General features: G+C 37.8%; 1 protein-coding gene across 3 annotated transcripts in view; it reads left to right on the top strand.

The window, feature by feature from the left end:
- The window catches only part of LOC131683153 (uncharacterized), a 529,082-nt gene that overhangs the window by 412,122 nt on the left and 94,864 nt on the right, over positions 1–22,096 (top strand). For 2 of the 3 annotated variants that reach the window (XM_058964983.1, XM_058964982.1), the window contains exons 5-7: positions 8,745–8,959; positions 9,067–9,614; positions 9,693–10,429. In XM_058964983.1, coding sequence (XP_058820966.1) covers positions 8,745–8,959; positions 9,067–9,614; positions 9,693–10,429 — 1,500 coding nt within the window. The remainder of the gene's footprint in view (positions 1–8,744; positions 8,960–9,066; positions 9,615–9,692; positions 10,430–22,096) is intronic. The other variant, XM_058964984.1, reaches the window with a different exon arrangement.

Here is a 22,096-nt window from a genome sequence, read left to right as displayed (position 1 = left end):
TTATTTGTATTGGACAAATTGGGACACATTTTTTCTATCCTTTTAATTAACCAAAGATGTTGAAATATTCTTCAATAGTTCCAAGATGCAGCCTCTATAACTTATTCTGATTATTTGGTATAAATTTCTCTAAAGGGGGTATTCCAGCGCAAAATTTAAAAAAAATGAACTTTTTTATTTTTGCATATTTTGCATCTTTAAGACAAGAAAAGAAAGATTCGGAAAGGGGTTTACTTGAATTTAATCTAGTTAGGCTCTTAGAACTCATAATTTTTTCTATACAGTGTTGGGTAGAACATGTGCAAACATGTACTTTAATGTCTTAACTATAATTTTAATTAATATTATAACAATTTGTAGTTTTCAAGGAATTGTATGTGTTATTAGCGTCATGATGGCAGAATAACATTTGTTTAACAGTTTTGTTGTGAAACATAATCTTTTCCGTATGTTTTTGTACTATTTCACAAAAAAACCTAGCGGAAAGGAAAAGTTACACTTGCTTTGTCCAAAGAAAAAATGCACTTCGCATAATTTTTTTCAGTGTGCCGTCGTTATCGATTTTTTTTCCCACATAACGATATGGAATCAAATTAGAATTCTGAACCACCAATTGTACAGCTTTACTTTGCTTCGGTTCGGTTCAAGAACGATTAAGCTACTGACGCGATCTAATAAAGTTCGGCGTTTGTTACACATGTTTTACCCAACACTGTATAAGGCTGACAATCGTGTCAAAACGCTGATAAAACCGGGGGTAGACAAAATTTGGGGCTGATAAAATCGGGCCTTCACTGCATCTTGAATTTCAAAATAAATCTTAGGTTGCGAAACCGGAAGTCGCCATTTTGAATTTCAAAACGACACTAAACATCGATATCCGTCGTGTACTCATCAAACGCATTCCAAAAATACTCATATTGATGGGGTTGTTGACGATTTTACGTAACCGGAAGTCGCCATCTTGAATTTCAAAACGACACCAAACATCGATATCCGTCGTGTACTTATCAACCCCATTCCAAAAATACCCATATTGATGGGGTTGTTGACGATTTTACGTAACCGGAAGTCGCCATCTTGAATTTTTAAAATGGCCACTAAACATCGATTTCCGTCGTGTACTCATCAAACGCATTCCAAAAATACCCATATAGATGGGGTTGTTGACGATTTTACGCAACCGGAAGTCGCCATCTTGAATTTCAAAACGACACCAAACATCGATTTCCGTCGTGTACTCATCATCCCCAATCCAAAAATATCCATATTGATGGGGTTGTTGACGATTTTACGTAACCGGAAGTCGCCATCTTGAATTTCAAAACGACACTAAACATCGATTTCCGTCGTGTACTCATCAACCCCATTTCAAAAATACCCATATTGATGGGGTTGTTGATGATTTTACGTAACCGGAAGTCGCCATCTTGAATTTCAAAACGACACCAAACTTTGATTTCCGTCGTGTACTCATTAACTCATTAAACGACACTAAACATCGATTTCCGTCGTGTACTCATCAACCCCATTTCAAAAATACCCATATTGATGGGGTTGTTGATGATTTTACGTAACCGGAAGTCGCCATCTTGAATTTCAAAACGACACCAAACTTTGATTTCCGTCGTGTACTCATTAACCGCACTCCAAAAATACCTATATTGATGGGGTTGTTGACGATTTTACGCAACCGGAAGTCGCCTTCTTGAATTTCAAAACGACACCAAACTTCGATTTCCGTCCTGTACTCATCAATCACATTCCAAAAATACCCATATTGATGGGGTTGTTGACGATTTTACGTAACCGGAAGTCGCCATCTTGAATTTCAAAACGACACCAAACTTCGATTTCCGTCGTGTACTCATCAACCGCATTCCAAAAATTCCCGTATTGATGGGGTTATTGACGATTTTACGTACCCGGAAGTCGCCATCTTGAATTTCAAAACGACACTAAACATCGATTTCCGTCGCGTACTCATCAACCCCATTCCAAAAATACCCATATTGATGGGGTTGTTGATTTTTTTTAATGATGATGATGATGATAGTCCCACCTCATACCCCCACAAAGGTGTGAGCTGAACGATTTATCTAAAAGATAATTAATATTTTGATCCATAACAAAACCAGTTAACAAAAAGAAACGGACTGGTTCAATTTGCAGACATAGCCTTTGCTTCAACAGAACGTAACCAGATACATTTCGAATATTCCGCCAACAACCAGGGTCCATCAAGAAAATTTCCATTCCGGTAAGATACTTGATAGAATCGGGAATTGAACCCAATAGCTTCCATTTCCGATAATTCTCTGTAAGACTCCTCCCGCCTGACCAAGACATCGGTACTACCACCTGCTAAGGTGAGCAGTGACGAGCCTAGTGGCAGTGCAGAGTCCGGTCGAGTTATATCATCCACATCAGACCACTTTATTGAAAGTTTCCTACCATTAACCCAAGGCAATCAAGGGATACTCCTATCCGAGAACATCCTTGATTGATCAGGAATTGAACCCGATATCTAGTAGTTATCAGAAGGAGTCATCAAGCCATACTCAACGAGCTAACTCCGTTATTACCACTATCGCAGCAATAACCGAAATTAACTCTATTGTCGAGCAAAGTCAACACAACTCTATCATCAAATCAGACCCTGATCACAACAAAAGTCTAAAAGCTTCGATTCAACCCGATGAGCTTTTAGTGCTGGTCACCATGTTCGATTTCAAGTTAGTCTCTATCTGCTTAGCGCGCGCGTGGCTCAGACTTTTGTAGACATCTCATTATTTTTTCAATAACTTTAATAAACAAGTAACAAAAATCCCTCATCATCATAGCGAATATAATAACTTAGTGTGTCTTCGTGGTATTACATAGTTATTCAAATAACTCCAAAATATAAAAATTCAAAAAATCTGTCTACAAAGCAGATTTTACGTGTGAAATACATAGTGTTTTGAACTCCGCTAATGTTGCTGCACGTTTAATATGCCTAGGCATCGAATTGAAAAAACTTATTCCTTTGTACAACAAGGAGTTCTGTGATCTACTAAATAAAAAGTTTGGTGTTCTTGCATCCGACGCGTTTCTAGTGTTGTACCTATGCACATCACTTCCTCTTTCAATTCGATCACACAAATATCGAGGCAGCATTCCATTAATAATTTTAAAAATGAACACCATTGTTAAGTAATAAATTCTTTGCTTCACAGAGAGCCATTGTAATGCGCTTAGCATGAAACTAGAGGAAGTGTATCTGTTACATTTTAAAATTAATCGCATGATTCTATTTTGCAATCGCTGTAACCTCAATATTTGTGTTTGATTGGCAAGAAACAAAATGGATGGGCAGAAGTCAATATGTGGTGAAACAATAGATTTATATAATAAAATTTTACTACTAATTTACTAATTATTCCAAGATATTTTAATTCACTAACGCGATCAATAGTCTCACCATTTATTTCAACATTAACGTCAGGCCTAGTATTAGCCGAAGAGATGATCATATATTTAGTTTTAGCAACATTTAACTTTAATTGTTTAAATTTTAACCAACGAGCAAGGGAATGCAAATCTTCGTTCAAATGCGCCACGGCTTCATCTATATCCTTAGCTGCAATGAACAGAACAGTGTCGTCAGCAAACAAATTTAAGTCACAAAATCGTAAAACTCGCCTCATGTCATTTATATACATAATAAATAAAATAGGACCTAAGACACTACCTTGCGGCACTCCAAGAGGATTGCCGAGAGGACTAGATACAAAATCGTTGAAACTAGTTTTCTGAGTTCTATCACATAAATAGTTTTCAAACCACTTATGTGCTATCCCTCCGATACCAAATCGCTCTAAAGTTTTCAAAAGTAACGGTCTCGAAATTGTCTCAAAAGCTCGTTTCAGATCCAAAAATACAGCAAAAATAGTCTCTTTAACCTCGATTTTCTCTTTCCATTTTGCTAACACTAGATTCAAAGCGGTTTCGCAAGAGTGTCCCTCTCGGTATCCCGATTGCTCCGGAATTAGCAAATTATTATTATTCAAATAACTCATCAGCTGGCCCTTAACAACAAGTTCTAAAATTTTCTCTAATGTGTGCAACATGTTAATGGGGCGGTACTCTTCGGCTTTATCCATCCCAGTAACTTTGGGAATAGGAATCACAAGTGATTCCTTCCAAACTGTCGGCACGTGCCCAGTTTGTAGCGATTCATTTACAAGGTCCAGCAGATCGTGTCCGATGACATGAAAGCAATCCTGTATCACTTTTGCGTTTACATTATCGATACCAGCCGATTTTCCCAAAGAAAAACAAATATCTTTCAATTGTTCAAAAGTGATTGGGTGAAATCCATCAAATCTACAGTTAATATTAATCGGCTGTGTTATTTCCGCAAGTTCACTGACCAGCTCAATACTTTGATTGATCAGTTGCACACTGCTAACGAAATAACTGTTCAATTTTTCAGCTATTATTTGCTCAGATTGTTCTTCTACCCCGTTAAAAGTTATGGACTGCGAGGAACTAGGTTTAGGTTTAATTAAATTCTTTAGGATTTTCCATAACTCTTTGCTGTTGTTTTGATGTTGATCGATCTTCCTTTGAATGTACTCACATTTGGTCCTTTTCAAAGCTCGTGAATAAATATTTCGCGCGTGTGTGTACCCATTCCAAAGACGTTCACTATTAGTTTTGCAAAATTTCTTATACTTTTTATCCCTTTTACGTTTCAGGCGCAAATGATCTAAAGAGTACCAGCTGTTCGAGTTATTTAAATTAACATACTTCTGAGAAACTAAACTATTTGTACACTCTTTTAACACATTAGTTAGAACAGCTGCCTTGTTATCCAAATTTCCATTCAATTCCGTAAAATCCAGGCTTCTCGAAACCAGTTGAGACATGGCTTGTTTCGAATATCTTTTCCAGCACTTAATTTTAACTTTATCCTCCTCACGGTTTGGTTCATTCTCCAGTAAAATTGAAATTGTCTCATGATCTGAAATTTCACGTAACCGGAAGTCGCCATCTTGAATTTAAAAACGACACCAAACTTCGATTTCCGTCGTGTACTCATCAACCGCATTCCAAAAATACTCATATTGATGGGGTTGTTGACGATTTTACGTAACCGGAAGTCGCCATCTTGAATTTCAAAACGACACCAAACATCGATTTCCGTCGTGTACTCATCAACCCCATTCCAAAAATACCCATATTGATGGGATTATAAAGAATTTTGCGTAACCGGAAGTCGCCATCTTGAATTTCAAAACGACACCAAACTTCGATTTCCGTCGTGTACTCATCAACCCCATTCCAAAAATACCCATATTGAAGGGGTTTGTTGACGATTTTACGTAACCTGAAGTCGCCATCTTGAATTTCAAAACGACACGAAACGTCGATTTCCGTCGTGTACTCATCAACCCCATTCCAAAAATACTCATATTAATAGGATTGTTGGCGATTTTACGTAACTGGAAGTCGCCATCTTGAATTTGAAAATGGCGGTAAACATCTATTTCCCTTCTCTTTTCGTCATCCATTGTACATACATCTCATTCTATAATAAAATTCCATCATTATGAGAATCAGATCTACATCAGATGCTCAAAAATAGTATCTTATAACATCGCTCATCTTCCTGTCACTGAGCCATACATTTACAACTCATCTACTGATGGCACGACAAGCGATGCGTGAGCGATGTATTAATTCTATCCCTCTATGATCGTTATTTTCTATCGCTCAGTGATGGGCGTGAAGTCCATCAGTAAGTGAGCCTCATTTTTAGCGATGAGGAAAAAAACGATTATTGCCACTCGTGAGTCACGATGGAACCGCTTACGAGAATTGATATTTTTAATTTCAACTGGAAGCTGATTCCACAATATGATTGCTCGCACAAAGAACGAGTCTGTAATGTGCAGAGTTGAGTCGTGGCACAATAAGATTCCTGGTTCGTGTACTAGTACCCGAATTGAGTTTTACTGATTGATAATCTGGGCCTTGATGCATTATTTTGTAGAGCATAAGACAATATCTCATCTTGAGAAAAACATGGAACATCCGAGCAATTGGTCGTGGAGATGAGAGACACTTGAATATCTAGATATATTGAATACCCAACGAATGCATCCATTGAGCGTAATTTTTAATCTGTTCAGCGCGGCGACGGAAGCATTCGACGTTAGCTCTATGCCATTAGTTAGATGCAGAAGTAGAAGGGATTTGAAAAGCCCGCTTTTGACCGCTGTAGGCACCATGCTTGCTGTAAGCCTAAGATTACGTAAGCCGGCATAGATTTTTGCACACTGCCCATTAATATGATTATCCCATTCTAGGTTTTGTTGAAAAATAATACCCAAATTTGAAACCTTCTCAACGTAAACAAGAGATTCATTATTGAAAACGATATCTGGTAATGGCAGACGTTGCTGACGTCTCGTTATAAACATGATTTTAGATTTATTAGTATTGATGGGAAGTAAGTTTCGTTGTGACCACCGATATATATTATCTAGATCAAAATTTATTAGTCTACCCATTTCAACTATCGTTGTATCGTGGGAACACAGATACAGTTGTAAGTCGTCGGCAAAAATGTGAATCGAACAGTATTTGAGTACGGATGGCAAATCATTGATGTACATGGAGAATATCAGAGGGCCCAGAACCGACCCCTGTGGTATACCAGACACAATTTCAATTGGTCTCGAAAGTGAATGGTGCATTTCAACCATTTGAGAGCGATCGCTAAGGTATTGTATCAAGTGTACTGCATCTCTCGAAAAACTAAACTTATCAGATAGTTTCCGCATCAATTTTGTATGCGATACTCGATCGAAAGCTTTTGAAAAGTCTAGGAGAAGCAGGAATGCAACTCCTTTTCTGTCCACGTGGCTATGGATATCATCGTTTATTTTCAACAACGCAGTAGTTGTACTATGGCCGGTTCTAAAGCCAGATTGATGGGGCGTTAGTACGTTGAAAGCGTGGATATGGTCTTGTATTTGTTGTTTGGCTATTTTTTCAAAAACCTTTGACAAGGAACATAGTATGCTTATCGGTCGCAGATTATTTAAATCGTTGTTCCTAGCTTTCTTTGGAATGGGGATGACTTTTGAGGCTTTAATTAAGGTCGGTCTACCTTCTCATCTCACTCAGAGTAGAAACTAAAAATCGTCCCGCTGTAGATACATGGCAAAAACGACTGCAGATTAATTGTGTTGCTATTGATTTTTGGAAATGTCCTGTAAGACCTACTCGGGAAGTGACACAATTACTAAATTTAAATTCGCATTTCCCGGGTGTCCCTAACGTTCTTCTTGCGGTGAAAATGCTTCCGTTCAAACCAACTTTTTCATACGTAACCATTTTACTGTATCGATTTTGTTGGCTATTTTCGGCAAATTTGAGACTAAGAGAAACGAAAGCAAAGAAATTGAAAGAAAATAATAAGCAGTAGAACTCGTGGCCCAGAGCGATTTCAATTCAAGGCATGAATTTTTCCCAGAAGTTACTTCTTCCAACTCTTTATTATTTTTGAAGCTATCGCTATTTGGCATTTGTTAAACCAAACGTTCTTAAGGGAATTGTCTACTTTGTGTACAAGTTTAAAATACGAGTTTTATTGCTTGAATCGAGGGAATACACTACAACATATTGAAAAGCCAATTCCAAGTATTTTCGAAGTAAGCAATAGAGCGTTAAACAGAAATGCGAAGCAACGGACAAACGCAACCTCTTCTACGTTCGCTGGTGGTACCGGTAGTTGGCTTGGAGTCACTGGGCGTGATTGTTGTTGAGTGAATATTTGTTCCTGTCAGACCCGTAGGTATTTGTTTTGTAGCCGTTTGTGGTTTGGCATAAGATACCGGTGCGGTGTGCTGTTTACGGTTATGGTAGGTAGACTTTTCTTAGCTGCTTTTGCACAAAGTTTTCCGTGGTGCAGTGTCTTTTTGCAGAATTCGCGCATAGGAATCTACCATGGTTGCATAACCAGTATTGTCTGATGAAACGTCCCATTTTCGGTTGATCCGCATAAAATGGTTACATTACTATGTTTTAATTGCCGCAAGGTTCTACTGTATCGATTTTGTTGGCTATTTTCGGCAAATTTGAGACTAAGAGAAACGAAAGCAATGAAATTGAAAGACGGATAGGTATTCTAGAGCGAATCAGTTATAAACTTAGAACGGAAAACTAGAACTAGGCAGGCTCATATGGGCATGATCGAAAGGAAATGTGCAGAATTCTTTGCCTTCTGCAGAGTAGGAGTTGGGTGTTGCACCCAAGTCTACCGCATGGTCTATGGTAGAACATAACTCATCATCGTGTTTTACCGCCGACGCCGGCGTATATATATATATATATATATATATATATATATATATATATATATATATATATATATATATATATATATATATATATATATATATATATATATATATATATATATATATATATATATATATATATATATATATATATATATATATATATATATATATATATATATATATATATATATATATATATATATATATATATATATATATATATATATATATATATATATATATATATATATACTATATACTATGTACTATATACTTTACAACGCAACTGTACTACTTTAATATGAGATCAAATGTTGAAAAAGGTTTTCTTTCCTATACTGGTATCAAAATGATAATGTCTTAGTTTTATGATTCAAATATTTCCAGATTGACTGATATAGTGCCGGCGTCAATACTAGAACCACCACTCAAAGGAATTCAAATATTGTTTGTTATTTGTGCTATTATGTTCCTTACGTTATTGTTGATTGGGTTAGGGGTTTCCTATTACTGCTTGCGCCGACATCCAATACCAACTGTCAGAAGAGTTCTACACGTTGGAAGCGGGTCTGAGATAACAGCAGTCGAAACTGGAAGTATAGGTAGTTTTTTCACATTTCTAATTTTCTTGCCAAGTACTGTAGTAGTAACCATACACTTAAAAGCACGTTATGCACACTAATACTGTTATCTGTGTTTTACCACTTAGGCAGCATATCAGGATTGAAGTTGCCACATGCACATGTCGCTTTGCAACAGGCTCACAGTATCTCTGGAAGTGAAGGCCCACTGATTCCATCTGATTACCCAAGTGAATCGCAGTCAGAGAATGAAGAACTTGACACTGGATCCTTACCCGTTAGTTCACAAGGCAGCTATGAAAATGGAGCTTTTATTCAGGATACATCTAGTATTCATAGTGAGAATTACTGCCACACAAAAGAGATTCGAGCTGTGCCACATTGTGAAGCTTCTCCCAAGTTCGATATTCATGTGCGAGTTAAACGAATTCCACCCCCATTGACGTCAACACTAACATCCGACAGCGATAGTAGTACCACAATCAACCGAATCGAACGAAACAATCTTTCAACTATTCTGGAATCAACTGAAGATGCTAGAAGCGACAGTATACTGACTCTAGAACCATTACAAGAAGAAGAACACATCCAGTTTAGCTACAAACCAGAATTGCACTCAGCTCCTAATCTCATCATGTCGTCACCATCCCTTCCCAAACTAGCTTCGCAGCATCACGTAATAAATTTTCTTATTATTACATGCATTAACAACCGAAATTGGCAAATATTATTTCTTTCAAAAAAACATTCACAGATTCAACACAATGCTTGGTCAGACAATTATACGAACGGACAACATGGATCTTCAACTCGTAGCATTATTTCACTAGGCACTGAGATTACAGATACGCATTCCCTGACTGAAATTATTGATTCCTCACACTTATATCCAATAACTTATCACGATGTTGTCGACATGCAGCACAATGAAAACCTTCTTGAATCTAACGTAAGCGCAGTAAAACAGAATAAAATTTCATCTCATGTTGTAGATGACGTTTTTATGCAAACAGTCACCGAGAAAACAACTGTCGAAGATATTGAGAGACACCAACGAATGATCACAGAGTATAGAGCGAAACCCACAGTTGGCACAAATTGGGCTATTACCATACGGAATTATCACGAAAATCGCGCACCAGAATGGGAAGACTTTTCAGATACATCGAGCGCAACCGGAATAACATTACATCGGCAAGTGCCTACCCAAACGAATATACCAAGCTCAACGTACTTATCCGAAAATGGTGTGTCACTTCATAGTCCGGAAATGGTATGTAATATGAAGCCTATAGAGCTTCCGTTAGAAGAAAAGACTATTTCCAATTGGGATGTTCTCATCCGCGTGCTACAAGACGTTGAAATCCCAGATATACCTATTACAACTCTAGAACTGCAAAACAGCTGTGCATCGATACCATTGGTTGGACAACTGAGTTATGATGACAAAGCAAAATGGAAGGAAATTATTACTACTGAATCAACTCTAAGGTGAGATAGCAACGTAGATTTGGTTGTTATAAAATTAAATTAGGGCTAGAACTAACCACCCTATGTAGATGGCACTAAAGGTATAGCCGTTCATTAACAAAACTTGCTATTATATTTAACGTTGCGTTGAAAACTTCTTGTAATTTTAAAGGAAAGTTGGGACTTGTATCAACGTAATGCAAAAAGCTGGTTTACATTTGTGGTACTGGCTTAATTCACTTAATATCCGATTGTCGGACTGGATGTACATCCAGTCGAATCGGTTTTGGTCAAAAGTAAGCCTGACTTTATTTTGTAGCTTCGCATTATTTACCCATTTTCGGGTTCTACAATAAGATTTTTCCTTAAGACAATCATAGCCATAAGCTCAAACGCGTACTAACTATTTTTAAACCGGACTAACTTTCAAACCGGCCTAAAATATTTGATAAGCTTTAACCAAACGATGCAGTCATTTATTTGGCTGCGTTCTGATCTACGATACACGACAATGTTAAAAACAACAAATTCAAGTTAAAGAAAAAGAGTAAGTAAGACAACATGGTGAATTATTTTTCATTTGCTTTTCTTCGTCATATGTCTCGTATCATAGCGTGTGAGAACAATTTTGTCAATTTGTAATTCTCTAGAACTCGCTAACATATAGTTTTGCTGCACAAAACGCAATTTTCGAATTATATATATTGAAAGTAGCGCATTCAAGATCTCATACACCCTTTTTAAATATTAGTCTTGAATAAAAATTGTTTGTTTAATATTGAAAAATACTTAGGCTCCCATATACATGAAACGTAAAAGGTTTCATCAAAATCAAAGATGTTCACCAATATTGTCGCAATTGAACAAAACTTGATAAAATTGCTTTACAGCAGAAAAAATCTGTCACGTTACATAAGATAAACTGTGTTTTCTTAAAAAAGCTTTAAACTTTAAAGTTTTCACAAAAGAGTTTCAAAAAGTAGACTCAAAGTAGTAAGAAAAAATGCAGGTTAGACATTGTATGCATGCTGCTGGTGTGCTTTTTTGAATTTTTGATCTGTCACGTTACAAGTTATTTGGTTTCCATTACTTCACAACTGAAAATAAGCAATAATCCATATTCATCAAAATTTATTAAGCAATATCATCAATTTTAAATTAGACTACGATAGAAAAATATGATTGCAAGCAAAAAGTTGAAAATATGGATTTTGTTTACCTTTTTATCTCCTTACGGTCTTTTAGTCATTTTCAGGTCATGCAAGTAGCATCAACAAACTTTCATAAATGACAGACATAATTTTTTTTTCTGGGATCACCATTCATATTGTTAAATATTAGAGGTTATATACATACGGAAAACAAACAGCTTGACGCAAAATTTGATAAAAAATAATCTCGCCTGTGGTTGCCATTTTCGAAGCCTTGACCATATGCATGTTTTCATTAAGTTTGAAAACGCATTGTACCATCGGTTGTAACTGGTCCCATGATAGTTATTTTAAACTTTAATTAAAAAATTGGTTGAAATATTTCAATTTGAGTTTAAAATAAACTGTGAAGGTAATTCTAACTGAACACGATACCTGTCGACGAGGAGGGGAATATATATATATATATATATATATATATATATATATATATATATATATATATATATATATATATATATATATATATATATATATATATATATATATATATATATATATATATATATATATATATATATATATATATATATATATATATATATATATATATATATATATATATATATATATATATATATATATATATATATATTTATTTTATTAGAAATGTAAATGTATATATAGAATTCGCTCAAAATTTCAAGATTTGTTCTCAGGCCCGGAGGGCCTAGTCTTATATACCAATCGACTCAGCTCAACGATTTGGGACAATGCCTGTGTGTGTCTGTGTGTGTATGTAACGGACAAACTCTCATTCGTGTTTCTCAGCAATGGCTGAACCGATCTTATCCAAACCAAATTTAAATGAAAGGTCACCCAGACAGAACGCTCTTAAATGGTATTTTGATTCTAATTTTTAGTTTACAGCTTTTTCTGGCAGCTTTGTCTGGTGGTTGATCGTGCTCGATTTGGTGCTAGTGTATTTCACTAATTTTTAGGGGAAAACAAGCGAATGATCCCAGAAGTACTGTTTTTTCTAATTGTTCGGTGTGCATTTCAGTAAAAACCATTAAAGTTCTCAGTGTTATGTGTTCGAATTGTCTATTAATCAAATATAAATTATGCTATATTTCACCCTAAGGAGGAAAATTTGGTAAAAACCAAAATTTCTCACTAGGGTGAAAATTTGTTGGTAAAAACCAGTCTTTGTACAGGAGGGCACAAATCCTTATTTCATACTATGTTGCGTTTCGGCTTCGCCTCTTCAGAAACCGACACTAACGTATTGTCGGAATAGATTAGCGCCGGCTTGACGCAAATCCCTTAAAACTAAAACACACTATGTGTTTCAATCAAACGACTGATCAAACGTGATGTTCCGTTCGAGCAGAAGTTCTGTTTATGCCGATGAGACACAAGTGAAGCCGAAACTTGTCTTGGCTTAGCAGGCCTATGCGAAAGCACTATGCTATATTTCACCCTAAGGAGGAAAATTTGGTAAAAACCAAAATTTCTCACTAGGGTGAAAATTTGTTGGTAAAAACCAGTCTTTGTACAGGAGGGCACAAATCCTTATTTCATACTATGTTGCGTTTCGGCTTCGCCTCTTCAGAAACCGACACTAACGTATTGTCGGAATAGATTAGCGCCGGCTTGACGCAAATCCCTTAAAACTAAAACACACTATGTGTTTCAATCAAACGACTGATCAAACGTGATGTCCCGTTCGAGCAGAAGTTCTGTTTATGCCGATGAGACACAAGTGAAGCCGAAACTTGTCTTGGCTTAGCAGGCCTATGCGAAAGCACTATGCTATATTTCACCCTAAGGAGGAAAATTTGGTAAAAACCAAAATTTCTCACTAGGGTGAAAATTTGTTGGTAAAAACCAGTCTTTGTACAGGAGGGCACAAATCCTTATTTCATACTATGTTGCGTTTCGGCTTCGCCGGCGCTAATCTATTCCGACAATACGTTAGTGTCGGTTTCTGAAGAGGCGAAGCCGAAACGCAACACCACCATTCTTTATTTTTCCACGCCAACGTATGAACGATCTCCTGAAAGTAGGCGCACCTGCAGAATCGGCGTTCACGTGTAATTCGAGTGGGTGGAGTACTATGGACACATTTGCGCTCTGGTTTGAACACTTCTTATCGTTCATCCGTCCTACGGCTGGGAGCCCGATATTGCTTATTCTAGACGGCCACTCGAGCCACACGAAAAATTTGGAAGTGCTAGAGAAAGCCAAACTGAACTTCGTTCGTGTGATATCAATTCCACCTCACACTTCTCATAGAATGCAACCTCTAGATGTTTCCTTTATGGGACCCATGAAAACACACTATTCGAAAGCTTTGATCAACTGCTTAAAACGAAACAACGGAAATCCCATCACGGTTTATAACGTGGCTGCATTAGTCAACGAGGCATTTACTTCAGCTGCTACACTCGCCATAGCTCAGAATAGTTTTCGTAAAACCGGTATATATCCATTGAACAAACAGGCTTTTACAGAAAGTGACTTTGGGCCATCGGATTTATTGAGTCGAGCAAGCAATGATAACATTGATTTCGGTGCTTTAGCTAATGCTGATGGTATGAATTCTACAGTAGACTCAGATGAAAAAAAAATTGATCGCAACATGCATCAAGATCATTCACATAATTTACAACATTATTCAAGCACAGATAACGCTATTGCTCATATGGATAACAAAAATGATTCACAAGAATCTGGCTGTATCCTGGATGAATCAATGATGGATGTAAGTTTGTTTTACTTAATTGACGAAAACGGTTTAATCTCGTCGCTTTCTGTTGAGGAGAACAAAAAAGATTGCATCGCCATATCGCATTGCGGGGAAGCAATAATTGAACCGATTTATACAGAATATTTACCTGCTCTACACCAGGGCAATAATGAACATTCGTCCAAAGACAAGGCATCATCGATTAATTCTGGTCAAGCCACATTGAAAATTTTTTCCCACCCAAACAATAAGAATTCTGCCAAACACCAAGAAAACATTTCTCCAGCTGCAGTTATTACTCCGCTAAAACCGAAGCGCCGTCGATGGGATCGGAATATTTTAAGAGTTCGAAATAGTCCAGATACTTTTGAAATTCCACCACAAATAAGTGATCTCAAACCAAACGTTGAAGCCCAGAAAGACAAAAAACGCAAAATTAGTCGGAAGAAGGAGCAAACTGCAGAGTTAACATCTTCTCCCTATCGGAAGCAGCTTAAGCAATTACACGCATCCAAGGATATACAAAATATCAAGAAAAGGTCTGGACGGAAGACAAAATGTAGAAAAGACGAAAAACGGGAAGATATCGTGTGCCCTACATGTGGATCACTTTTCAGTACTTCAGCGGACGGAGAAGGCTGGAAAAAACGTATAATTTGCTCCGAATGGTTCCACGTTGAATGTGAGGATTCAAACATTGATTCTGTGAAGTGCTTCATCTGCGTTTCATTGTAATCCAAATTTCATCCGTTAATATGTTGATTATTGAAAAGGTCACAAATTGAATTTTAAAGAAAATAAGAATTTCTTACAATGTGTAATTTTCTTTTGTATCTTTAAAGCAATAAACTATCTGAATTTAGAACGTGTTTTTATACGACAGCTCAAAAATTTGAAAAGGTTGCTGATTATTCTACCATCGGTAGTAATCTATAATACTTTCTTTTACCAATTATTTCCACGCTTTGTAGTATAGAAACATTCGTTGAAGTGGAACATATCCCATCCTACATTGTATAATAGTTTTTAGCATGATACAAATATCACTAACTTGATTGGAGCATATAACCCGATTTGTGTGGGGCATACTGTCTGATTGTTCTGGGGCATATTCTCCGATTGTTGTGGGGCATTCTGTCCCTATGTTGTGGGGCATATTATACCGTAACAGGGGCATTTTGTCCCGAGTGAAGTGTCCTGATCACTATCAATGATAGGAATTATAACAATAAAATACACCAATGCCAGACAAAAGAAGCGAATTTATGACAGAGTTAGGTCGAAGCCACAAAAGAAACCGCAAACTATTTCCAATAATGATTACGGCTCAAACAACGATTACACGTTCATCGAAAATGTGGGTGGTTGTCAGTGTGGGAGTTAAGCGAATTTGAGGTAATATGTCTAATAATAATATTGTTTCCTATCTGACCTGGACAACGACTTGTACAATAGTTGAGGTTAGTCTTCATTGGATTGTGAAGTAATACAGTGCGACGCGTTCGTTTAGCCGCACTCGTCTTTCGAATTTATTTCAAACAGAAACAAGTAGAATGTCATAGAATATAATTTAGTTTTATTTCTCATTACTAAACAAAAACAAAAATTCCAATTTCTTCAAAAATAGTTCACGCAGAAAAATTATAATGAAAAAAATCGTAAATTCCTAGCTGCATTCGTTTAGCCGCACATCGGATCGGATCGGAATTAGAAAATTTGTTATATTTCCACCGGAAATTTAATATTTGGTAGCTCCTCCTTTACTCTTAATGATTTCTAAAATTCTGTTGGGCATTGAGTTAACGAGGTTTCGGATAGTTCGTGGATCGATTTGTTCCCAGTGTTCCCGTATACAATTTTTGAGGTCCTTTGTAGAGTTGAACTGGCGCCCGTTTTGATAAACTTTTGAAGCTAATATGCCCCAAAGATTCTCAATTGGATTGCAATCCGGACTGCATGCTGGCCAATCAAGGACGGTGATTTCTTTCTCATTAAACCATGCTTTGGTTTGACGTGATACGTGAATAGATACAAAAATACAAAAATTTATAAAATGCACGAAAATTTGTAAAATTTACGGAAATTTGTGAAATTAACAAGAGTTTATAAAATCTACGAAAATTTGCAAAATCCCCAAAAACTGGATAATGGTCCAACTAGCGGAGGTCCAACTAAAAAGCGGTCCAGTTAAAAAATGTCCAACCAGCGAATCACGACTGTATATCTTTACGACTGTCACAAAATTTTATTCTCAACGTAGTTGGGGGTGACATTTCGCATCTCGAATCGAAGGTTTTTTGTATACAAGCTTATATGAAAATACCTTTCCGAGTTGTATTATATGGCCCCATGTTTCTGAAAGAGCGTACGCGACACAGACAATAGAGCAGTTATGTAACTCACTACGAGATTCAAAAGGAACTGAATAGTGTCCTCGATCCATTGCCATTTGATCAATCGTGCTAGTTTAGCTGGAAAATCGTTTTCTCGCATATTCTGCCATAACTGGTATTGATCGATTATATCGTATGAAACATTGAAGTAAAAAAAATTGCGCGGATATTTGGGATTCCTAAAGCAACCACAAAACATTGTTCTAAATTAAAAACCTTTTAGCCCCACCACAATTATTAGTGACCCTGATTTATATTCCATGATAACAAAAGTATATCAAATGAATTTCGCTAGAACTCGGAGTAATATGAAAAATAAAGCTCTTACGTGCGTTCCATTGATTATTGTATTTCAAACAAATACTCCCAAAATCTTGGTTTTGTGATGCATTATGCGTATATTACTTATTAGAAAGGGGCCAATTCAAATAACACGCTTGGTTTTTCTTCATGCGTAACCTGTCAAAGCGCATCAAAGCAACCAGCAGTGTTCCTAAAATATTTTCACCATCGGTGGTTTTTTGGAATGAAGTGGTCCCTTAAGGGCCTCAATTACTTGTACCAACTCTTCATCCGACTCGGTAGCCCCTTTCTGCCAAAGAAATTTCCATATTGCATTGTCCATCCAAGACAAACAATACGTGATTCTCACAGCTATCGTCGAACGCTTCAGCCTCCTGGGAGTTATGTAATAGCCTTGGCATAACATCTGCAACGTTTTCATCGCCTATTTCAATAACTTTTTTAAAGACATGATTGAATTCACCTGGCACTCGTTCAATAGAGAAGTCGAAAAATTGTAAACGCAAAGCCCACGCTTCTGCTCGCGAAACTGCTCGCTTGCCGATACGATGGTTTCCGCCAAAAATAAATTGATTTGCTTCGGCATCTGTTCTGATAATGAACGATCTACTCGACAAGTAGTACGCAAATCGTTCGACGGCCCACACCACCGCTAGAGCTTCTCGGTGTGTGTTGAGGATACCGCTGCTCAGTTGTGGTTAGAGTTTTGGACGCACAAGCTATTGGCGTTTTCGTTTTTTCTTGGTGCTACACCGGTGTAGTGCAAAGAAAGAGATAGACTGATTACACCCAAGTTTGAATGAGTGTAGCACCGACTACACCGGTGTAGTGCACTGTCAAAAACGAATATGCCATATGATTCTCGGTATTCCAACGTTAATGAACTGTACTAAGATGGCTCCGAGACCGACAGCTGACGCATCGACAAATATCTCCGTTCTGTCTGACGTCTTGTAATAGCCAAGTGTTTTAATCAGGTGCAATGCTTCCTTCTTAAAAGCTTGGAATTCTTATTCTTCTTCGGCGGATCAATAAAAACTTTCTGCGTTAGCCAAAGCACGCAACTTTTCAGTTCGCGTTGCTCGATGTGGCACAAACTTGTCGACGAACGTCACCAAACCCAAGAAACTCTTCACCTCTGCGATAGTTTCTGGTGTTCTGAACTCTTCAATAGCTCGCACTTTTTCTTCCTCTATTTGCCAGCCTTCCGGAGTTAACTTAAATCCGATGAACTTAACGGATTGACTCTTGAATACACATTTAGATACATTAATTTGTACGTTGTGCTCTCGAAGTCGTGCCATAACCGCTTCTAAGTTCTCGTCGTGCTCTTCTGGAGTTTTCCCGTAGATAAGGATATCGTTTAAATAATTCTTAACACCACTACATCCTCCGAAAATCCTACGTTGCAACACCTCCTGGAAAATGTCAGGTGCGTTGCATAGCCAGAATGGCAATCTAACGCACCGAAACATGCCAAACTCGGTGCAGAAATTTGTCAGATGACGACTTTTCTCGTCAAGCTCGATGTGAAAATATGCGTTGACCAAATCTATAGTCGAGAACCACTGTGCCCCGTCTAATTCAGCAAGATTTTTTTCCAGGCTCGGCATGGCAAACGGAGATCTTTCGATGTAGCTGTTAGGTCCTCTAAGGTCAATCACTAGCCTTATGTCCTCCTTTCCCTTGGGTATTGCTAGCATTGACGAACAAAACGAGTTGTCCATTTCGTTCGTAACCTGCTCAATAATCCTTGCCGAAAGAAGCTGTTTCAACCGATTCTCAACCATCGGTTTAACCGCAATCGGAATATTCATAAAGATTTTGCGGCATGGTGGTCTTGTTCTGTCGTAACTTATGTGCACTGGAGGGATATTGAATTTGGGGAAAACTTGGTCTACCACTACCAATGCAATCTCGTCCGCTTCGTACCACGAATGTGACCTGCTCTTCACTGAATTTACTGGGACCTGCAACCCGAGCAGTAGAACACTATATCGAGTTGCCGTAGCACGTCCTAAAAGAGACCGACATTCCTTTACAACATAGAATTTTTCGAGTAGGGTTGGTCTGTCTTCAGATATGTACATGTAGGCCTCAAAGGTTGATAGTACTTCTATCTCGCCGGCAGTTGCATATGCCCTTAGAGGCCGATCGGTACTATCCTGAACATTATATAGTTCTTTCCAGTATTGATCCTCTGTGCACAGTATGGCAAATCGCTGTTTAGTTATTGTGTTCACCTGCGCCCCAGTGTCTATGAGAAACTCACACTTCAATCCTGCGACTGTTGCCATTATGGTACCAACGTCAGCTGTTGAATTCGTTGTCGTAAACGTTGCAATATGCAAATGCAAATAAAAGTTTATTAACCAGACGTAAAAACGATTTAATCTATCACTATAAACATTGATATACTAGGAAATACTCGAAGTCATCTTTTATTTATTTTTTATTATTATTATTATTATTATTATTTCAACTTCAACGCATTAATAGCAAATAGACAAATTCAAATTTCCATATGTAAATCATCTTGTTCATCACCGATAACTTAGTTGGTAACACCTACATTTTTGTCGTCCGATTTCTCCTCTGCTTCCGCTACAACTTCGACGTCAATAGCCGCAATCTTTCCAGGCTTGACATCCGGTTGCTCTTCTCCCATTCCGCGACGGTCTTCCTTGGTGTGTGTTGGGCGAGACGCTCTTTGAATGTGACCCTTACGACCGCATTTTAGACAGATCTTATCGATGGCAAAACAATCCTTTGTGATAGACGCTATTACATCTGAAGCAGCGATAAGTTTCCGCCTCCTGAGTGTTTCCGAATCATTTCCGGTCCGTATACCGATGGAAGGCGTATCTGGAGTGGTTCGGATATTGTTGTCCAAATCTGCCACGAACACCAGGACGATTGGTATTTCGACGTGACAAACCAGCTCATGGAAAAGCGACGCTAACCGCCGCCACATTAGTTTGCTCTGGTCTACCGTGCTGCAAACGATAATATGCTTCATTGATCGAAACCGCTTCGATTTCTCGGACCGCATCAACCAATTCCGTAAATGAACCTTGACGATTGAGCATTTTAAGAGCTACGATACGCACGTCTTTGTTTCTTGCATGAGTCGCAACAGCATTGACGATTTCTTCGAACTGCTTCCCATCCTTGAAGTCGCACATCCGAGCCGTAGAACCGACTCTCATTATGAATGATAAATCTGATTCCACCGGATCCTGCACCATCAATGCCAGCTTACGGCGCTGCAACATAATGTCCGCAGCGGACCCATTCAGTCTGAACACGACGTTTGCATAAGGGTATTCTGCCTCATCGGGGCTCTCTGGAGACGACTTTGTGGTCTTAAAGATGTCTTGCAGAAGTGGTCCGCCTTTTACTTTGAAAATCACGAATTTAGTCGACTCAGCCTCTACTCCCGCTAACTTCAGCGAATCCGTCAATAGATCAATCCATAATTGATAGTCGCGACGTCCAATCTGCTCACCAGCAACAGAGGGCTTACACTCCGGTACAGTAATAGAGGAAATGGACATTTGGTTCACTGACGTCATGTTGGTGTTGGGTACTGGAAGGACCTACATATCGTGAGAACGCTGTGCTATCCACACTTTCACTGCGCGGTGTCCTTAAACTTGCCTGCAGAGCCATTATAGTTTCGTTAGCCTTCTCGAGCTGCTTTCCCAACTTAGCCCTGGCAAGCTTTTCTAGCTCTAATTCCTTCATTATTGTGTCCAAAATCGAGTTTTTCTTCTTTAGTTTTCTGAAAAAATAATAGTAACCTTAATACGTAACTACTATACAATACCACGATGAAGTGTGTTATACTGTTATTGATATTTCATATACTTTGCCTAGCCATATGTTCTTATTTATTGAAGAAAGGTTTATTTTATTTGCATTATTGTTTTAGTTTCGACTTTTTTTTCGTTCGTATAATTAAAGCTCATCATCGCTCCTCTTTTTTTTGAAGCCTTGTGTATTTTATGGAGTCCTCTCGTTCCGGCAACATTATACCACAGGAGGCCTACCGTTCCATTATTTTTTTTACCTGGAGTCCTCTCGCTCCAGTTATTTAGTTACCTAGGAGTCCTTCCGCTCCATTTTCTTCAGGAGTCCTCTCGCTCCCTTCCATTATTGAGTTCTTTCGCTCAAATTTCACTATTCTTCATATATGTTTTGCAACGAACTTTACAATTAAAATAACCCTTCATGTCGCTCCTGATTTCTATAAACATGACGCTGGGAGCTACATTATTAGTCGCCTCCCCTTTTAATGGCAATCGCATTTCCGAAACGTAACAGACGTATGTCACCAAAGGAACTCTCCACATTTGAATTGTATATTACACGCAAATCCAATAATACATTCTTGAAATGACGTCATTGTCAGAAAATTTTGTTCTATTTTTTCGGACAATGACGTCACTCGACCTAGAATACCAATGCAAGGCCTGATTAAGTAGACCATATATAGAAGGACTGCGTCGCATGTACATATGAGAAATGTTTCCGATCGTGCGCTCGCCCTCTCTCTCTCTCAACTATCATACCACTCATGTAGCCTCGGTTAGAGAATCGTGTTAACCTTATTTGCTCAGCATTCATCCCAACTTCGGGCATCATTTCTCGCCATCGTGCTTTGTCTATATCAACAAGCCACACAAATGCAGTCTCCCCTCTCACCTATATCTTGAAGCAGGAATTCCTCCGGCAAAGTATAGCCTTTTCGTTCTATGGTAATATACCGGTAGATATTTTTAACCAACTTTAGATATTTAATTACCCCCCATTATACTACAATTTAAACAAAACGAATGAAATATATGGTAATTTAACTCGAAGTTGAACCTTATCGAATCAACAAAAGTAGGTTTCAAAGCAATTGTATAAATACGCAATAATTTTTTTAAATAAATGGGTATCATATGCATGGTTTCGCACTGTCTAAGTAGTTATTTTTAGCTTTCATATATGTGCGGAAAAACTGTACCTACTTTTAATGTGATGACAAACGATGTAAAATATTTGAAGTATTCGTAAAATATAACGCTGTTTTCCATTTCAT

Source organism: Topomyia yanbarensis, chromosome 2 (genome assembly GCF_030247195.1).
Source record: "Topomyia yanbarensis strain Yona2022 chromosome 2, ASM3024719v1, whole genome shotgun sequence".
NCBI classification, from domain to species: domain Eukaryota; kingdom Metazoa; phylum Arthropoda; class Insecta; order Diptera; family Culicidae; genus Topomyia; species Topomyia yanbarensis.
Note: the sequence above shows the minus strand (reverse complement) of the source record. Positions and strands in the feature narration are given on the sequence as shown.